This window comes from Schistocerca cancellata, chromosome 8 (assembly GCF_023864275.1).
Source record: "Schistocerca cancellata isolate TAMUIC-IGC-003103 chromosome 8, iqSchCanc2.1, whole genome shotgun sequence".
NCBI classification, from domain to species: Eukaryota; Metazoa; Arthropoda; class Insecta; order Orthoptera; family Acrididae; genus Schistocerca; species Schistocerca cancellata.
The window spans coordinates 155,845,650-155,862,242 of NC_064633.1; the positions used below are offsets into that span (position 1 = coordinate 155,845,650).

General features: G+C 48.8%; 1 protein-coding gene across 2 annotated transcripts in view; it reads left to right on the forward strand.

The window, feature by feature from the left end:
* Positions 1 to 16,593, forward strand: part of LOC126094600 (neuroendocrine convertase 1-like) — a 484,920-nt gene that overhangs the window by 318,343 nt on the left and 149,984 nt on the right. For both annotated transcript variants that reach the window (XM_049909072.1, XM_049909073.1), the window contains exon 6: positions 9,737 to 9,902. In XM_049909072.1, coding sequence (XP_049765029.1) covers positions 9,737 to 9,902 — 166 coding nt within the window. The remainder of the gene's footprint in view (positions 1 to 9,736; positions 9,903 to 16,593) is intronic.

A 16,593-nucleotide genomic window follows, 5' to 3' on the forward strand; every position in this document is an offset into this window, starting at 1 on the left:
TTAGCCCCCTGTTCGACCACTCAGGTGGCATGTTGGCGGCTCCACTCTAAGCGTTCCCTCCTTTAAAGACACGCCAGAGACAGCAGGTCTCCAACAACAAAGGCCACTCTGCTGGCCTTCCGCACACCGTTTGTCTCGATACAACCCGTCCAGAGGATGCCAGTTGCAGTGCAGTACCAAAGCGGTACCGTCGTGCCCTTAGAGTCAAATAATGGTCCACTCTTTCTGTCACACGTGGTCGGCCTGTCCCGGTCTCCGGGATACAGTTTCGGTCTCTATAAATTGTCACCTCATCCGAGAATCAACAGAATGATCCACATTAAGCCATTGGCCCATATCAGTTTGCGACTGTCCTGCTTCCATTCTTCCTATGACCCTCCACCACAGAGAGTCTGGTAGGCGTCTTTTGTGTACCATACTGCACCGTCTTTGGCTGTGTATACAGCGATTGTGGATGTGGGACTTCCCGACAAACATTACCCCGGTTTATGGGTGCCCTGACGTCATCGCTGGCTTGGTTGTCCGTTGACCGGAATGCCTTCATCCGTCTGGAACACGATCGTACTGACATCTGTTTAATTTTGGACACCAGTGTCTATTTTACGTTATACATCTGCACGTTCTGGGGCCCCAGTGTTTCCACAACGGCAGGTTCCTAGCCGTCTGAGTTTGATTCTTTCGCACTGTGTCTGATCCGGACGAGTCCAGAAATGCGGAACTGGCCACTAGATGTCACGGGAGTCGAACTCGACAGTATAAAAGAAGGCGGGGAGTGCTGCCAGAAGAGAAGCAGTAATAGCAGAGTGGTTCGATCAGGTGAGCTCAGTGACTTCGAACGTGACTGGTTACTGTACGTCACTTGAGTAACTAATCCATCAAGGACATTTCAACACTTCTAAAGCTGCCCAAGGCAACTGTTTGTGATCTCATTTTTTTTTTGTTTTGTGGTTTTAGGGCGCACAACTTCAATGGTCATTAGCGCCCTGACTACTCTAAAAATGCACCGCGAGGCACAAGTTGACAACAACAACTAAAAGGGAAAACACAATAAAAGACAGACGGACAGGCAGAGGATTAAAAAACATCATCAAATGTCCTTAGCGAGGTTGGTCAAATTGATAAAACAAAGAACACGAGCAACTGCTCGTGGGTCATCCGCTAAAATGGCATCGAAAGTATTAGGCAGGTTAAGATCGAGGCGCAGTGTGGTAAGATCTGGACAGGACATTAAAATGTGCCTAACCGTCAGCAAGTGCCCACATGGGCAGAACGGCGCCGGCGCAGCCGTTAGCAGATGGCGATGGCTGAACCGGCAGTGTCCAATTCTTAACCTTGCTAAAACGACCTCCTCCCGCCGAGAATGGCGTGAGGAGGACGTCCAAGCCACGGGAAGAGGTTTTAAGGCCCGAAGCTTGTTGTCGGTAAGTGCAGCCCAATCGGCATGCCACAGCGACACGACGCGCCGACAAATGACCCTGCTAAAATCGGACGAAGGGACGCAACAAGAAGCTGTCCGAGGCTGGAGGACCGCAGCCTTGGCCGCGGCATCTGCAGCTTCGTTCCCAGGGATACCGACATGGCCAGGAACCCACATAAAGCTAACCGGCGTACCGACGTCCACCAGCTGCTGGAGAGAGCGTTGGATCCGGTGTACGAAAGGGTGAACCGGGTACGGATCACTGAGGCTCTGGATGGCGCTCAGGGAATCTGAGCATATGACATAAGCAGAATGTCGGTGGCGGCAGATGTAAAGAACAGCCTGGTAGAGGGCAAAGAGCTCAGCTGTGAAGACCGAACAATGGCCATGGAGCCAGTATTGGAAACTTTGTGCCCCGACAATAAAGGAACACCCGACCCCGTCATTGGTCTTAGAGCCATCTGTATAAATGAAAGTCATGTTGATGAACTTCGAACGAAGTTCCACAAAACGGGAGTGGTAGACCGAACCGGGGGTGACCTCTTTTGGGAGCGAGCTGAGGTCAAGGTGAACGCGGACCTGAGCCTGGAGCCAAGGTGGCGTGCGGCTCTCGCCCACTCGAAAGGTTGCAGGGAGTGAAAAATTAAGGTGTTGAAGGAGGCGACGAAAGCGAACTCCAGGGGGTAGCAAGGCAGAGACATACAACCCGTATTGAAGGTCAAGAGAGTCGTCAAAAAAGGAACGATAAGACGGATGGTCGGGCATTGACAGTAGCCGACAGGCATACCGACAAAGCAGTATATCGCGCCGGTAGGTGAGTGGCAATTCGCCAGCGTCAGCATGAAGACTCTCTACGGGACTGGTATAAAATGCTCCGATCGCAAGTCGTAAACCCCGATGTTGTATGGAGTTGAGGCGGCGTAAGATGGATGGCCGTGCAGAGGAGTATACGAAGCTCCCATAATCCAGCTTGGAGCGGACGATCGACCGATATAGACGAAGTAGGACGGTTCGATCCGCTCCCCACGACATACCACTGAGAACACGGAGGACATTTAAAGAACGGGTACAACGGGCGGCCAAATATGACACATGTGGAGACCAGCTAAGTTTCCTGTCAAAGGTAAGACCTAAAAATTTGGTTGTCTCCACGATTGGGAGAGCAACGGGACCGAGTCGTAAGGACGGTGGGAGAAACTCTTTGTAGCGCCAGAAGTTAATACAGACCGTCTTCTCGGCAGAAAAACGGAAGCCATTGGCGACACTCCAGGAGTAAAGACGGTCAAGAGAACGCTGAAGACAGCGCTCCAGGACACGTGTACACTGCGCGCTGCAATAGATGGTAAAATCGTCCACGAAAAGGGAGCCTGATACATCAGCTGGGAGGCAATCCATTATTGGATTGATCGCGATGGCGAAGAGAGCGACGCTCAAAACTGAGCCCTGTGGCACCCCATTCTCCTGGCGAAAGGTGTCGGACAGGACAGAACCCACACGTACCCTGAACTGTCGATCCAATAAAAAGGAACAAATAAAAAGAGGGAGGCGACCGCGAAAGCCCCATGTATGCATGGTGCGGAGAATGCCCGCCCTCCAACAGGTGTCGTAAGCCTTCTCCAAATCAAAGAACACAGCCGCGGTCGGGCGCTTCCGCAAGAAGTTATTCATAATGAAGGTCGACAAGGTAACCAGATGGTCAACAGCAGAGCGGGGCCTTCGAAATCCACATTGTACATTGGTAAGTAGGCGTCGAGACACTAGCAGCCAAACCAATCGAGAGTTAACCATTCGCTCCATCACTTTACAGACACAGCTGGTAAGCGAGATAGGTCGATAACTGGAAGGCAAGTGCTTGTCCTTCCCCGGCTTAGGAATCGGGACAACAATAGACTCGCGCCAGCATGCGGGAACATGTCCCTCAATCCAGATGCGATTGTATGTACGAAGAAGAAAACCTTTACCCGCAGGAGAAAGGTTCTTCAACATCTGAATATGAATAGAATCAGGCCCTGGAGCGGAGGACCGTGATCGGCCAAGTGCGGTTTCGAGTTCCCGCATGGTGAATGGTGCATTATAACTTTCACAATTCGAGGAGCGGAAGTCAGGTGGCCTAGCCTCCTCTGCCTGTTTGCGGGGGAGGAAGGCAGGGTGGTAATGAGCGGAGCTCGAAACCTCGGCGAAAAAGCGGCCGAAGGCACTGGAGACAGCCTCAGAGGCCACAAGGACTTCATTCGCGACCTTCAAGCCAGAAACTGGGGAGTGGACCTTAGTGCCAGATAGCCGGCGCAGGCTACCCCAGACAACAGAAGAAGGAGTAAAACTGTTGAAGGTGCTTGTGAAAGCAGCCCAGCTGGCTTTCTTGCTTTCTTTAATAATACGACGACACTGAGCACGTAATCGTTTATAATTAATACAATTCGCCACTGTAGGGTGGCGTTTAAAGGTGCGTAAAGCACGTCGACGAGCATGTAAAGCGTCTCTACATGCTGCGGTCCACCAGGGGACCGGTACGCGACGTGGAGAAGAAGTAGGGTGAGGGATGGAATATTCAGCAGCAGCGAGAATGACTTCCGTGATGTGTGCGACCTGACGATCGCAGCTTGTGAAGGTTTGATCCTGAAAGGTCGCCCTGGAAGAGAAGAGCCCCCAGTCTGCCTTGGAGATGGTCCAACTAGAGGAGCACGGAGAGGGAGTATGCTGCAGGAGATGGATAACACACGGGAAGTGGTCGCTCGAATATGTATCAGCAAGTGCATACCACTCAAACCGGCGTGCAAGTTGGGGAGTACAGATAGAGAGGTCTAAATGGGAATAGGTATGAGATGTGTCCGAAAGAAAAGTAGGGGCGCCAGTATTGAGGCAGACAAGATTGAGCTGGTTGAAAAGGTCTGCTAACAAGGAGCCCCTCGGGCAGGATGCTGGAGAGCCCCAAAGGGGATGGTGGGCATTGAAGTCTCCAGTTAACAAAAATGGTGCAGGTAGCTGAGCAATAAGTTGCATCATGTCTGCCCTGGTAACGGCAGATGACGATGGAGTTTAAACGGTACAAAAGGAAAACGTAAAGGTGGGGAGAGTAATGCGGATGGCAACTGCCTGCAGGCCGGTGTGCAACGTGATGGGATCGCAGTAAATATCATCCCGGACCAGCAACATAACCCTCCATGAGCTGCGATACCTACCACAGGGGGTAGGTCAAAACGCACAGAGGTGTAGTGTGCCAAGGCAATTTGATCGCATGGGCGTAGCTTCGTTTCCTGGAGGGCTACGACGAGCGGACGATGCAAGCGGAGCAGCAACTTCAAGTCCTCTCGGTTGGAGCGAATGCTGCGAATATTCCAGTTAATAAGTGCCATCGTAAGAAAAGGAAGATGAGAGAAGGGGTCACCTCGAAGGCCGCTTAGGGCCTGGCTTCGAGCGAGCACTGCCGCCGCTATCAGTAGGCGGACAGTCATCGTCCATGGGGTCTATAGGGTCATCGGCCATCTCGGGAGGATGGCCGGGAGGGGGAGCTTCCTCCGCCGGTGAACGGCCAGATGTTCGGCTACCAGCGGTGCGGCCAGGCGAAACGGATGACGGCCTGGGGCGGCAACCGCTGGGTGGCGCAGGAGAAGAAAGGCGCCGTGGCGGAGAAGGAGAACTGTGCTTCCTATGCGCCTTTTTAGAAGGACGTTTGGTGGAAGTACCGGTCGAAGGCTGGGAGGTCGAGGGACGGAGGAAGTCTGCACGGGATGGTTCCTTCTTGAAGGCCCGTGCATCTGACTTCGGGGTCTTCGACTTAGCAGAAGCTGAGGAAGTGGCTGGTGTCTGTGGGGTGATGGGAGGAAGAGGAGACGTCGACCGCGCGATCTTAGCACTGGCCGAACGGACGACCGTGGTGCTGAAGGTCAGATCGCATGTCTGGGTTGCTACCTCCCGGGTAGTCCGAGGAGAGGCGAGGACAGTGCTGTATTTCCCCGCTGGGAGCAGCGTGGGCTTCCTACTAGCCAATAGCTTGCGAGCGGCCGAGGTGGACACTTTCTCTTTGACCCGAATTTCTTGGATACAGCGTTCTTCCTTATAGACAGGACAGTCGCGGGAGGATGCGGCATGGTCACCCTGACAGTTCACACAATGAGGAGACGGAGGTGGACAGTCACCCTCATGGGCATCCCTGCCACAAGTGACACATTTAGCCGCATTGGAGCAAGACTGTCGAGTGTGATTGAAACGCTGACACTGGTAGCAGCGCGTAGGTGTCGGGACATAGGGGCGAACAGAAATAACCTCGTAGCCCGCCTTGATGCGCGATGGCAGCTTAACACTATCGAAGGTCAAGAAAAGTGTCCGGGTCGGTACAAGGTTATTGTTGACCTTTTTCATGACCCTATGGACAGCCGTCACGCCCTGCTCAGCGAGGAAAGATTGAAGCTCCTCGTCAGTCACTCCGTCGAAGGAGCTACTATAGACTACACCACGAGACGAATTCAAAGTTCGGTGGGCCTCCACCCGGACAGGGAACGTGTACAAGAGTGTGGCCCGAAGCAGTTTTTGTGCCTGAAAGGCATTCTCAGTTTCTAGTAATAAGGTACCGTTACGCAACCTGGTACAAGATTTGACAGATCCGGCTATGGCATCTACGCCCTTCTGAATAACGAAAGGATTGACAGAGGAAAAATCATTTCCGTCCTCAGATCGAGAAACTACGAGGAACTGTGGGGCAGGCGGTAGTACTTTTGTCACTGTTGGCTGGTCACGTTTCCGTTTTTGGGTCGAAGTCGAAAGCGATGGAGTAGAATCCATTGCGGAGGAATCCCCCATGATTGCCAGCGTCTCCGATGGCGCGCTCCTTCCTTGTGGGGACCCTCTCAGAGGGCACTCCCGCCTTAGGTGAATGTTTACACCTCAGGTCACACCTCCCGAGAAACAGACGGAGGGACCAATCGGCATGGTCAGAAGGTATCAGCTCAGGCAATCACCCCTCCCCGGGCCTGGCCTTTACCAGGGGGTACGCGCGTGCCTTACATGTCTACCCAGGGCGGGGACTTACGCGTTACCCCGTCACCGGCTACGCGTGCGAACGCGTGGGTCGGCCTTCAGACACGCACAGGGAGGAAGAAGAGGAAAAAGAAGAGAGAGAGGGAGAAAGAGGACAGACTGTCTCAAACGCCGAGGCGGAGACCAGAGAAGGCAAGGAGAAGAAGGCAATGAGGAAGCAAGGAGAAGAAGGCAATGAGGAAGCAAGGAGAAGAAGGCAATGAGAAGGCAAGGAGAAAAAGGCAATGAGAAGGCAAGGAGAAAAAGGCAATGAGAAGGCAAGGAGAAAAAGGCAATGAGAAGGCAAGGAGAAAAAGGCAATGAGAAGGCAAGGAGAAAAAGGCAATGAGAAGGCAAGGAGAAGTCAAGGGAAAGAGTAAGGAAGACAGTGAGGTGGAGAAGAGCAAAGAAAGGAACCAACAAAAGGAAGGAAGAAACGAGAAGTGAAAAACCAAAAAGACCACGATTATAGGTCGTGAAACCGTCCGTCTCCGGACGCAGGCGCTAACTACCCTCGTGAGGGGGATGGACTCCTTTTAGTCGCCTCTTACGACAGGCAGGAATACCTCGGGCCTATTCTAATCCCCGGACCCGCAGGGGGATGTGATCTCATTGTGAAGTGTAAACGCGAAGGGATAACTACAGCTCCACCAAGACCATGTAGAACTCATACACTGATGGACGGGTACCGTCGAGCATAGTGAAGGGTGGTCGTGAAAAATCGCATGAAATCAGATGAAAGAATCACTCATGAGATTCAATGTGACAGTACAGCTACCACAATGACTGTGCATAGGTAGTTAAAAAGAATGGGGTACAGTGGTCAAGGTAACTCCTCAAACGTCACACATTCCCTTAGTCAATGCTAAGCATTGCTAGAGGTGGTGGAAAGAGTGACATCAACGGAAAGTGGATTACTGAAAATGAGTGATTTTGAGTGATGAATCACACTACAGCCAGTGGGAGCCAGACTAAAGGGTTTGGCGAATATTTGGAGAACATTGTCGACCGTCATTTGTAGTGTCAACAGTCAATTCAGAGGAGGTTGTGTTAGGGTGTGGTTCTTTTATGCACTTAAAGGAAACGTTAATTGCTGAAGGATATACCACATTTTTCAGTATTATGTACTGCGGAGAAAATCATAAATCGGTATGCTACGACACCAAGCGTACTCCATGTCTTCAAAAACGCCGCGCATAAAAACGGGATTTTACGGTGTTCATACCACGAGGTCTTTTCGTTGTAGAGAAGTAGCGTAATGTGTTTTGGATAGTTCTTGTGCTAGACACCATTTGTATACCCAACAAAAGGATCGTCTTAGTGCCACTATCTTATAGTATGCACAAAACACTATTACTATACTATACTATTACTATACTATACTATTACTATTACTATAGTATGCACATTACACTATCCTGCTTATGCAAATGGGGCAAATCGGTTAGTTCTTTTTACATTTGATGTGGCCTGCGATGGTCCTGACGGGACTTATGGAGGCAGCATTGGTTCATGGGCGGTCCCTCGGAAAACCGCAGAAAGGGTTCCCTCACTGTATTTTCGGCGTCGTCAGAGGACCAAAACCTATCTGAGGGTTTCAAGATGGCTGAATATTTTCGAATATGTTCCTAAGATCCCGATGTCGAGCAAACGCGAAAATTTTCTTGATAATTTTATCCCTTTCCAAGGTACACAGGTTCAAAGTGACGGCTACACTTAAAATCTGACATGAGGCGAAATCTAAACAACAAATAACCTCAGCAAATTGCTCAAACTTTAACTGTATATTCTCTAGGCATTTCTCTAAGAGAGCTATCTCTCTGTTTTCAAAAATCTTTATCCGTAGTCGAGGAACACCCCAAAATTTTGTTCTTTGGGTACCGATACTCAGCCGGGGTCTACAAGACGGCTATGCACATCAGACGACAGTAATTTTTACGGTGTATTCCAAAGGTCCCGATATCGAATAACCTTGAACATTTTCTTCGTATCTGTATCCGTTTCCGTGACACGGAGCTTCACTGTTATTCTACTTGTAGAAATAAAATAAGCACGTAGTATCCGGTGTAAGGCGAAAACGTAGTTTATAAAGAAACATAGTACTGACAAATGTGCTGTAAAGTGTCTCCGTTATCATCTACCATGTTGTAGTACTGAAGGACATGCAAATTTTTTTTAGCGTAAAATTCGATATGTCAGCGTTATTTCAAGATCACATAAGTAAACTAACTACATTTTACTGAGCAATACCAGTCTTTTCATGTGAATTGAGCTCTGCTGCAATATGGAAAAGAAGGAACCAGAGGAATTATGCTTCTATCGGAACACGAAAAATAGGAATATGTTCCTGTTTATTTAAAAAACTCTAATCGAAAAGTGGGGTTCCAGCTGCCTCATTCTACTTTCCTCAGCACCTTCAAAAATTTTCCCACAAATTTTTGCACGCCAACATATTTCCGCTAAAAGAAAATAAGGCAACAGCAGTGGAAAAGGGACGGAAAAATAATAAACACTGGAAGGTAGTAGACAGTGGTGGTCTTACAGAACGAGCGAAAGAGACAATGGCAGAGTGAGAAAAAAAGAGGGACACAGTGACAACGGGACATAATTGACAGCAACAGATCATTGGTTCGATAAGAGTGAATGAGGCAGTGCCAGGGAGAGAGGAATAAGAAAGAAAAAGCGGAAGTGGGTGAGAGCCAGTGATAATGAGAGACAGATTACAAGACAAAGACAACGCGGAAGAGAGAGGCAGATACAGCGAGAAGAGACAGCGGCAGTGGGAAGAAAGGAATTATTTAGTAGCAGTAATTTTCTTGATACTTTTATCCCTTTCCAAGGTACACAAGTTCAAAGTGACAGCTACACTGAAAATCTGACATGCAGTAAGCAGTAAGAGGCTGTGGTTACGACACAGGAAATGATGACCGAGAGACACAAAGAGGTAGTGACAATCAGTTGCGCTGAATGACTGAGTTAGAAAAGACAACCTGGAGTGGCTGGGTGTCAGCGACCTACAGCGATTGACTAATGGGTGTGAGTTACACTTAGGGGAGCTTGTAGTGAGCTGCATGTTAACAAAAGCGCGAATATGTTCGCACGCCAAAATTTGGGAGAATTTTTAAAGCTGGTGAGGAAGGTGGAATGGGACAGCTGGTATCCCACTTTTCAGTCAGAGCCTTTTATATAGACAGGAACAATTTTCTGCTGGTAATTATATCGTAATGTCCTGGTGATTCACGTCTTCGCTGTGATCGAGTAGGGAGATGGCTACTGGTCACTGAAATTGTCGGTGTAACGTTGCAGGATCCGAACATAAGTTTCGATGCCAACGATGACGACCCCGACCCGACGCCACGTTACGACCCGTCGGGCTCCAACGCGCACGGTACGCGCTGCGCCGGCGAGATCGCCATGGCTGCCAACAACGGCAAGTGCGGTGTCGGCGTCGCCTTCAACGCCCGCATCGGAGGTGAGTGGCTTCCACTTCCCTAAAAATTCAAAATTCAAATACAGAACCGCGTCTCAGGTCAACAAGTCCCCTTCATCCACATGCAATTCCTTTCAGCCTAACCATACCATACCGCACTAGCCAGGCACAAGGTACCGGTGTAAACAGCTGATCCCTGGCACTTAGAAACTTTGCTGTCTTCTTCATAGGCACAACAGAAACATTCCCCCGAGAAAGCTGCCTCACTAAAATGAAATTAAAAGGAGTTCAAAATAAAACCGTAATACATAATGGTACGACATGTCTAAATTAAGCTTTCCAGCATTGTCATGTAGTTTGCTTTATTGTGACTATGAAACACCGATTGAAATACTGTTACTCAAATAAAATGATTCATTCGTCACTGTTGATGCACATTATCTGACCACAGGAATATTATCAGATCTAATGTACAAATGGAACATTTTTTTCTGGTATTTCGTCACATACTTGCCATTTCGTTTTTGTAATGTGTAACTAGAGCCAGTCCAAACAACTATTGCTCACCACGTAATTCTTTCGACGCTCAGTGTGAACAGTAAGCGTCGATTTGTTTCCCAGACAAATAACAGACTTTTAATCGGAAATTTACGTGCCCATTCGATAGAGCTGTCCGAAATTAGTCAGGCGGAGCTCTGACGGCAAAGGAGTATCGTACACTGGTTGCAGACCACGTACCTCCTTTCGTGACAATAATGTTTCCCGAGAGCAGTGGCATTTTTCATGAGGATAATGCGCCACGTTACAAGGCTAGGAATGTAATGGAGTGGTTCGAGGAACAGAGTGGCGAGTTACAATTGATGTGCTGGCACACCAACTTGCCAGACCTGAACCCTATCGAACACATCTGGGATATGACTGGACGTGGCGTCAGAGCTCATCGCCAGTTTCCCCGGAATTTACGGGAATTAGGTCACTTTGTAGGCAACGGCCTTGCCGCAGTGGATACAAAGGTTCCCGTGAGATCACCGAAGCTAAGCGCTGTCGGGCGTGGCCGTCACTTGGATGGGTGACCATCCAGCCGCCATGTCCTGTTGCCATTTTTCGGGGTGCACTCAGCCTCGTGATGCCAATTGAGGAGCTACTCGACCGAATAGTAGCGGCTCCGGTCAAAGAAAACCATCATAACGACCGGGAGAGCGGTGTGCTGACCACACGCCCCTCCTATCCGCATCCTCATTGAGGATGACACGGCGGTCGGATGGTCCCGGTGGGCCACTTGTGGCCTGAAGACGGAGTGAGGTCACTTTGTGCAGACATAATAACAGGACGTACCCTCTGCCATACATTTCACACTGGTGTGCGGAAATTCCCGTTACAGATTTCTTGTACTTGTAGAAGGAATAAGTGCAGAATATTTTGAATAGGAACCTATGTCCAGAAACGTCATCCAACGATGCAACGGAACGCGCTGGAGTCTGTAATGTGAGTATACGCAGAGTGATTCCTCGATGATGTTACAAACTTTCTAGGATTATGGAGACGAGTAAATGAAGCAATTTGAAGTGTGGGTCTCTGGTTCGGAAACGAACGAGTCGAAAGTTACACGCAAAAAACGTTCTGAAACCTTTGGCACTGGAGTACATGTACCGCTACTGTTGTTGCTAAGTGTATAGAGGTGGTAGTATGGACCAAAACACGGAAAAAAGGTATAGTAAACGTGATGTGTAAAATACGTACCAGATGAGCTGGGCGTGAAACACGTAGCTCTTAAGATATGCATTTTAGTACCCATATTTGCTAGACTTTGTTTCTTGTTTTGGCCCACGCTACCACTTCTGGAAGTTGCAAACCCTACGTCCTTTAGGAGCAACAGTTGCCGTACGTGTGATCCAGCGTCAGAGGTATCAGAACGATTTCCGGTTATAATTTTCGACTAGTTCGTTTCCGGACCAGTGACCTTGTACTAAAACCGATACAGTTATCCATCTAAATTGTTCCAGAAAGTTGGTAACATCATCACGGAACCATCCTGTGTATACACAAATTTACAAGCCACAGGTCCCATACGTTCGCGGCTCTGTGCCATCGTTCGGTGACGTTTCCGGATATGGGTTGCTATTCAAAATGTTATGAACTCACACTATGCTACAATTCCGAGAAATTTGTAACGGGAATTTCCGAAAACACCCCACATGCTTCCCGTCCAGTACTAAATTGGTGATCCCTTGTCCGCAGCTCGTGGTCGTGCGGTAGCGTTCTCGCTTCCCACTCCCGGGTTCCCGGGTTCGATTCCCGGCGGGGTCGGGAATTTTCTGTGCCTCGTGATGACTGGATGTTGTGTGATGTCCGTAGGTTAGTTAGGTTTAAGTAGTTCTAAGTTCTAGGGGACTGATGACCATAGATGTTAAGACCCATTGTGCTCAGAGCCATTTGGACCATTTGGTGATCCCTTGATGTCTCAGAATGTGTCCTACCGACCGATACCTTCTTTTGATTAGGTTATACCACAAACTTCTCTTCTGCCCAATTCTATTCAGTACCTCCTCATTAGTTAGGTGATCTACCCATCTAATCCTCAGCACTCATCTATAACACCAAATTCTGAAAAGCTTCTTTTCTAAACTATTTATCATCCATGTTTCACTTGCATACATGGCTATACTCCATACAAATACTTTCAGAAAGGACTTCCTGACACTTGAATCTATACTCGACGTGAACAAATTTCTCTTCTTCAGAAACGCTTATCATGCCATTGCCAGTCTGCATTTTATATCCTCCCTGCTTCCCAAGTAGAAAAACTCATCTACTACTTTAAATGTCTCATTTCCTAATCTAATTCCCTGATTTACTTCCACTACATTTCATTATCTTCGTTTTGCATTTTTAGACGTTCATCTTATATCCTCCTTTCAAATTACTGTCCATTCCGTTCAGCTGCTTTTCCAGGTCATTTGCTGTCTCTGCCAAAATTGCAATGTCATCGGCAAACCTCAAACTCTTTATTTGTTCTCCCTGGACTTTAATTCCTACTCCAAATTTTTCTTTTGTTTTCTTTACTGCTTGCTGTGTATACAGACTGAATAACATCGGGGATAGGCTATAACCCTGTCTCACTACCTTCGCAACCACTCCTTCCTTTTCGTGACTGTCGACTCTTACAACTGCCGTCTGGTTTCTGTACAAATTGTAAAGAGCCTTTCGCTCCCTATATTTTACCCCTGCCGTCTTCAGAATTTGAAAAAGAGTATTCCAGTCAATGTAGATGTAGAAGCAGAAGATTTTTTCTGTGTGATATTTTTTGTTGTATTTGAAATAAATTATTGTGTGCATGGGTCCACTTCTGCTACCAACAGCCTCTCGCAGGTAAATATATTAAATCTTGAAATTTATACCAGATGGGAGGCTATATTTCGCCACACCTCCAAAGCGAATTGCAGTGACGCAGTCACTGCACAGTGGAAATTTACTGGCTCACCAACACAGTTAGACCGCAATAGACCGGTGATGCTGTATTGTAACCTATCACCCCGGACTACAAGTCCATTAAAAAAAAATATATTTCTTCGTCCTTCATCATACCCACGGGACTACAAGTCCCACCGCCACACCTGCACCTGCCCATGTTAGGCAAAATTTTCTGCCTGACTCATGTAGTACTATCACCGTCAGAGGGTGGTACGGGACTACAAGTCCCACCGCCACACCTCCAAAGTGAATTGCAGTGACGCAGTCACCCGCCTCACCAACACAGTTAGACCGCAATAGACCGGTGATGCTGTATTGTAACATATCACCCCGGACTACAAGTCCATTTCAAAAAAAAAATATATTTCTTGTCGAACATAAGTCTGTACTCTTGCTCCTCACCAATGCTCCATTTTCATTTGATGTTGTTGCACTGCGACCTTCATCAATTGGGACAAGCTTGCCAGGGTAGAAACACTACCGGTGGAAGTGGAAGCAGTTTCGTGACCCTCAGAACCAACGCCAAATGTGACACCTGCAAGCGCGAATTCAGCCACCGTCTCGCCGAATGGAGGTCTGGGAGGACAGGATGTCCACCCTCCCACTCCACCAAAAATCTAACTGGGCTGCCATTCGCACCCTGCGGCGCCCTATGCCAGCGACTGCCCATCCCATTCGCACAGCATCGGGCTTGTCGTATGATACACTCCAAGTTGTGGAAACGCTGGCAAATGCGTTCGAGGCCCAAAACCGCCCTCTGGGCCAGGACCTTTCTCCGAACGAACTACAGGAAGAACATGAAGTCCTGACAGCTGCTGCTGCTTTCCGCAACCGCCCACCCCAGTCTGCTCCCCTTCTTACGCCCATGGCAGAAATTCAGCGCATCCTTCGACGGAAACGTGGCCGGTCGGCCCCTGAATTGGACGGAATTTTAAATGAACATATTTGCCACCATCCCCGCACACCGCTCATCTTGTTCACGAAGATTTTAAACTGTTGTCTCACGTCTGGCCTTTTCCCCCCTCAGTGGAAACAAGCCAAGCTGATTGCGATCCCCAAGAGGTTCAAGGACCCTACAGTCCCCACCAACAACAGGCCCATCAGCCTAGTAAATACTATGGCGAAGGTCCTTGAATCTGTGATCCTTCACCGACTTTCCCAACCTCTTGCGGCAGCTGGGACGATCCGTCCTGAACAGTTTGGATTCACTTCGCACCTCTCTGCTGAACTTCAGGTCCTACGGATCACTGAACACATCAGCAAAGGCTTCAACACTGCCAAGTCGACAGCTGCCGTTTTTCTGGACTTGCAAAACGCCTACGACAAAATCTGGCAAGACAACCTCGTACACAAGATGCTGACACATACCCCTATACCGGAAATTTATGTCAAGATCGTGGATGACTTCCTCCGTGGTAGGACTTTCCTAGTTTCTCAACGGGGAATGTGTTCTGGCATTCGCCAATTGTCGGCAGGCACTCTGCAAAGATCGGTGCTATATCCCATCCTTTTTAATATCTATGTAAATGATATGCCTGTCATCCCCGAGTGCCACCTTGCACAATATGCTGACGACACAGCACTATACACCACTGGCCGCATTACTGACGCCGTCGTCGCCCGCCTCCAGCGACAGGTGGACGCCACCATCACCTGGTGCCGGACAAACAAAATAGCTCTCAATGCCGCCAAAACTACGGCAGTTTACTTCACGAAACGGCGCCCAGCCCTCCGTCGCAATATTTCGATTGCAGGTGTGCAGGTGCCCTGGTCCCCGACAACCACCTATCTTGGGGTCCAGATGGACCACAAGTTGCTCTTCCACTGTCATGCGGAGTATGTCACCAACAAGGAGCAAAAGCTAACCGGGGCTTTGTACCCGCTCTTTCGCAGTAGGGAGCTTAACCTGCATACCAAGCTCCGCATGTACCGAACAGTTATCCTGCCTGCCCTCACGTATGGATCTGCTGCATGGGCCACGATTAGTGTCACCAGGATGCGGACATTGCAGCGCCTGCAGAACAAGGTGCTCAGGTGGAGCCTGCACGCCCCGCCACTCACGAGAATTGTCCCTCTCCTCGAGGAAGCGGATATCGTCCCCCTAAAGACGACCATACGCAACAACACGCGGCGGCTCTATGGGAAAGTGGATGCCTTGCGGGACACTGTCCATGGGTTACGCCACGTTGGAACCACACTTCCACGCCGCTGGCATCGACATCCGGTTCCCCTAACCATCCTAGAGGAATCGGATTCCGACCATGGCTAACGACAGGGCTGGCACGCCCACCTCCGACGCATCCTTTGCCGGGACTAGCCCCCATTCTACGTCCAATACTTTCCAACCATACCTGCCCACGTTAGGCTGCCAGACTCATGTAGTACTGACACCGTCAGAGGGTGGTACGGGACTACAAGTCCCACCGCCACACCTCCAAAGTGAATTGCAGTGACGCAATCACTGCCCTGTGGATAAATTTACTGCCTCACCAACACAGTTAGACCGCAATAGACCGGTGATGATGTATTGTAACATATCACAAAAAAATGTATTTGTTGTAGTTTATCATTGTACTTAAAGATATGATAGTGTTGTGTGCATACGCTCATGCAATACAGTGCTAGATATGTTCGTTTGTTACTTTATGTGTATGTAATTTTTGATGAGTGGGTTTGGCCAGGCGCGCGGTGTCGTTGCTATGAGCCTGCCTCGAAATGTACTACGAGCAGCAATGACCAAAGGCGTCTCTTAAATTACAAGTAATATAGGGCGATAACAAGAGCCTGCCTCGAAAACTGTTAAGAGTAGCAATGATGGATAGCGACTCCTAAATCATGAGTAGTACAGGACAATAGCGTTAATAAATACAAATTCATTATGAGAGAGGTTCAGTTTTATGAAGAATGTAAAATCCAGTATAGGTGTTTTTGTTTTAATAGTCTGTTCCGCGCTAATTAAGCCGCCAGGAAACTGCCTAATTAGTTCGCGATTGGTTTGAAGAACATTCTGGATACTTGGAGCGATTGCTTTGGTCAGCCAGATCACCCGGAATGGATCCCATCGAACATTTGTGGCACATAATCGAGAGGTCAGTTCGTGCACAAAATCCTGCACCCGCAACACTTTCGCAATAGACTCCATGGCACGTCGAGCTCCTGCATTACGCCTGGCAAAAGAATGTCAAACACGATGTTAGGAGGGATCTTAAGACTTGTCACCTCAGTGTGCAGTAACAGAAGAATGAAGGGGCATCAACTTACT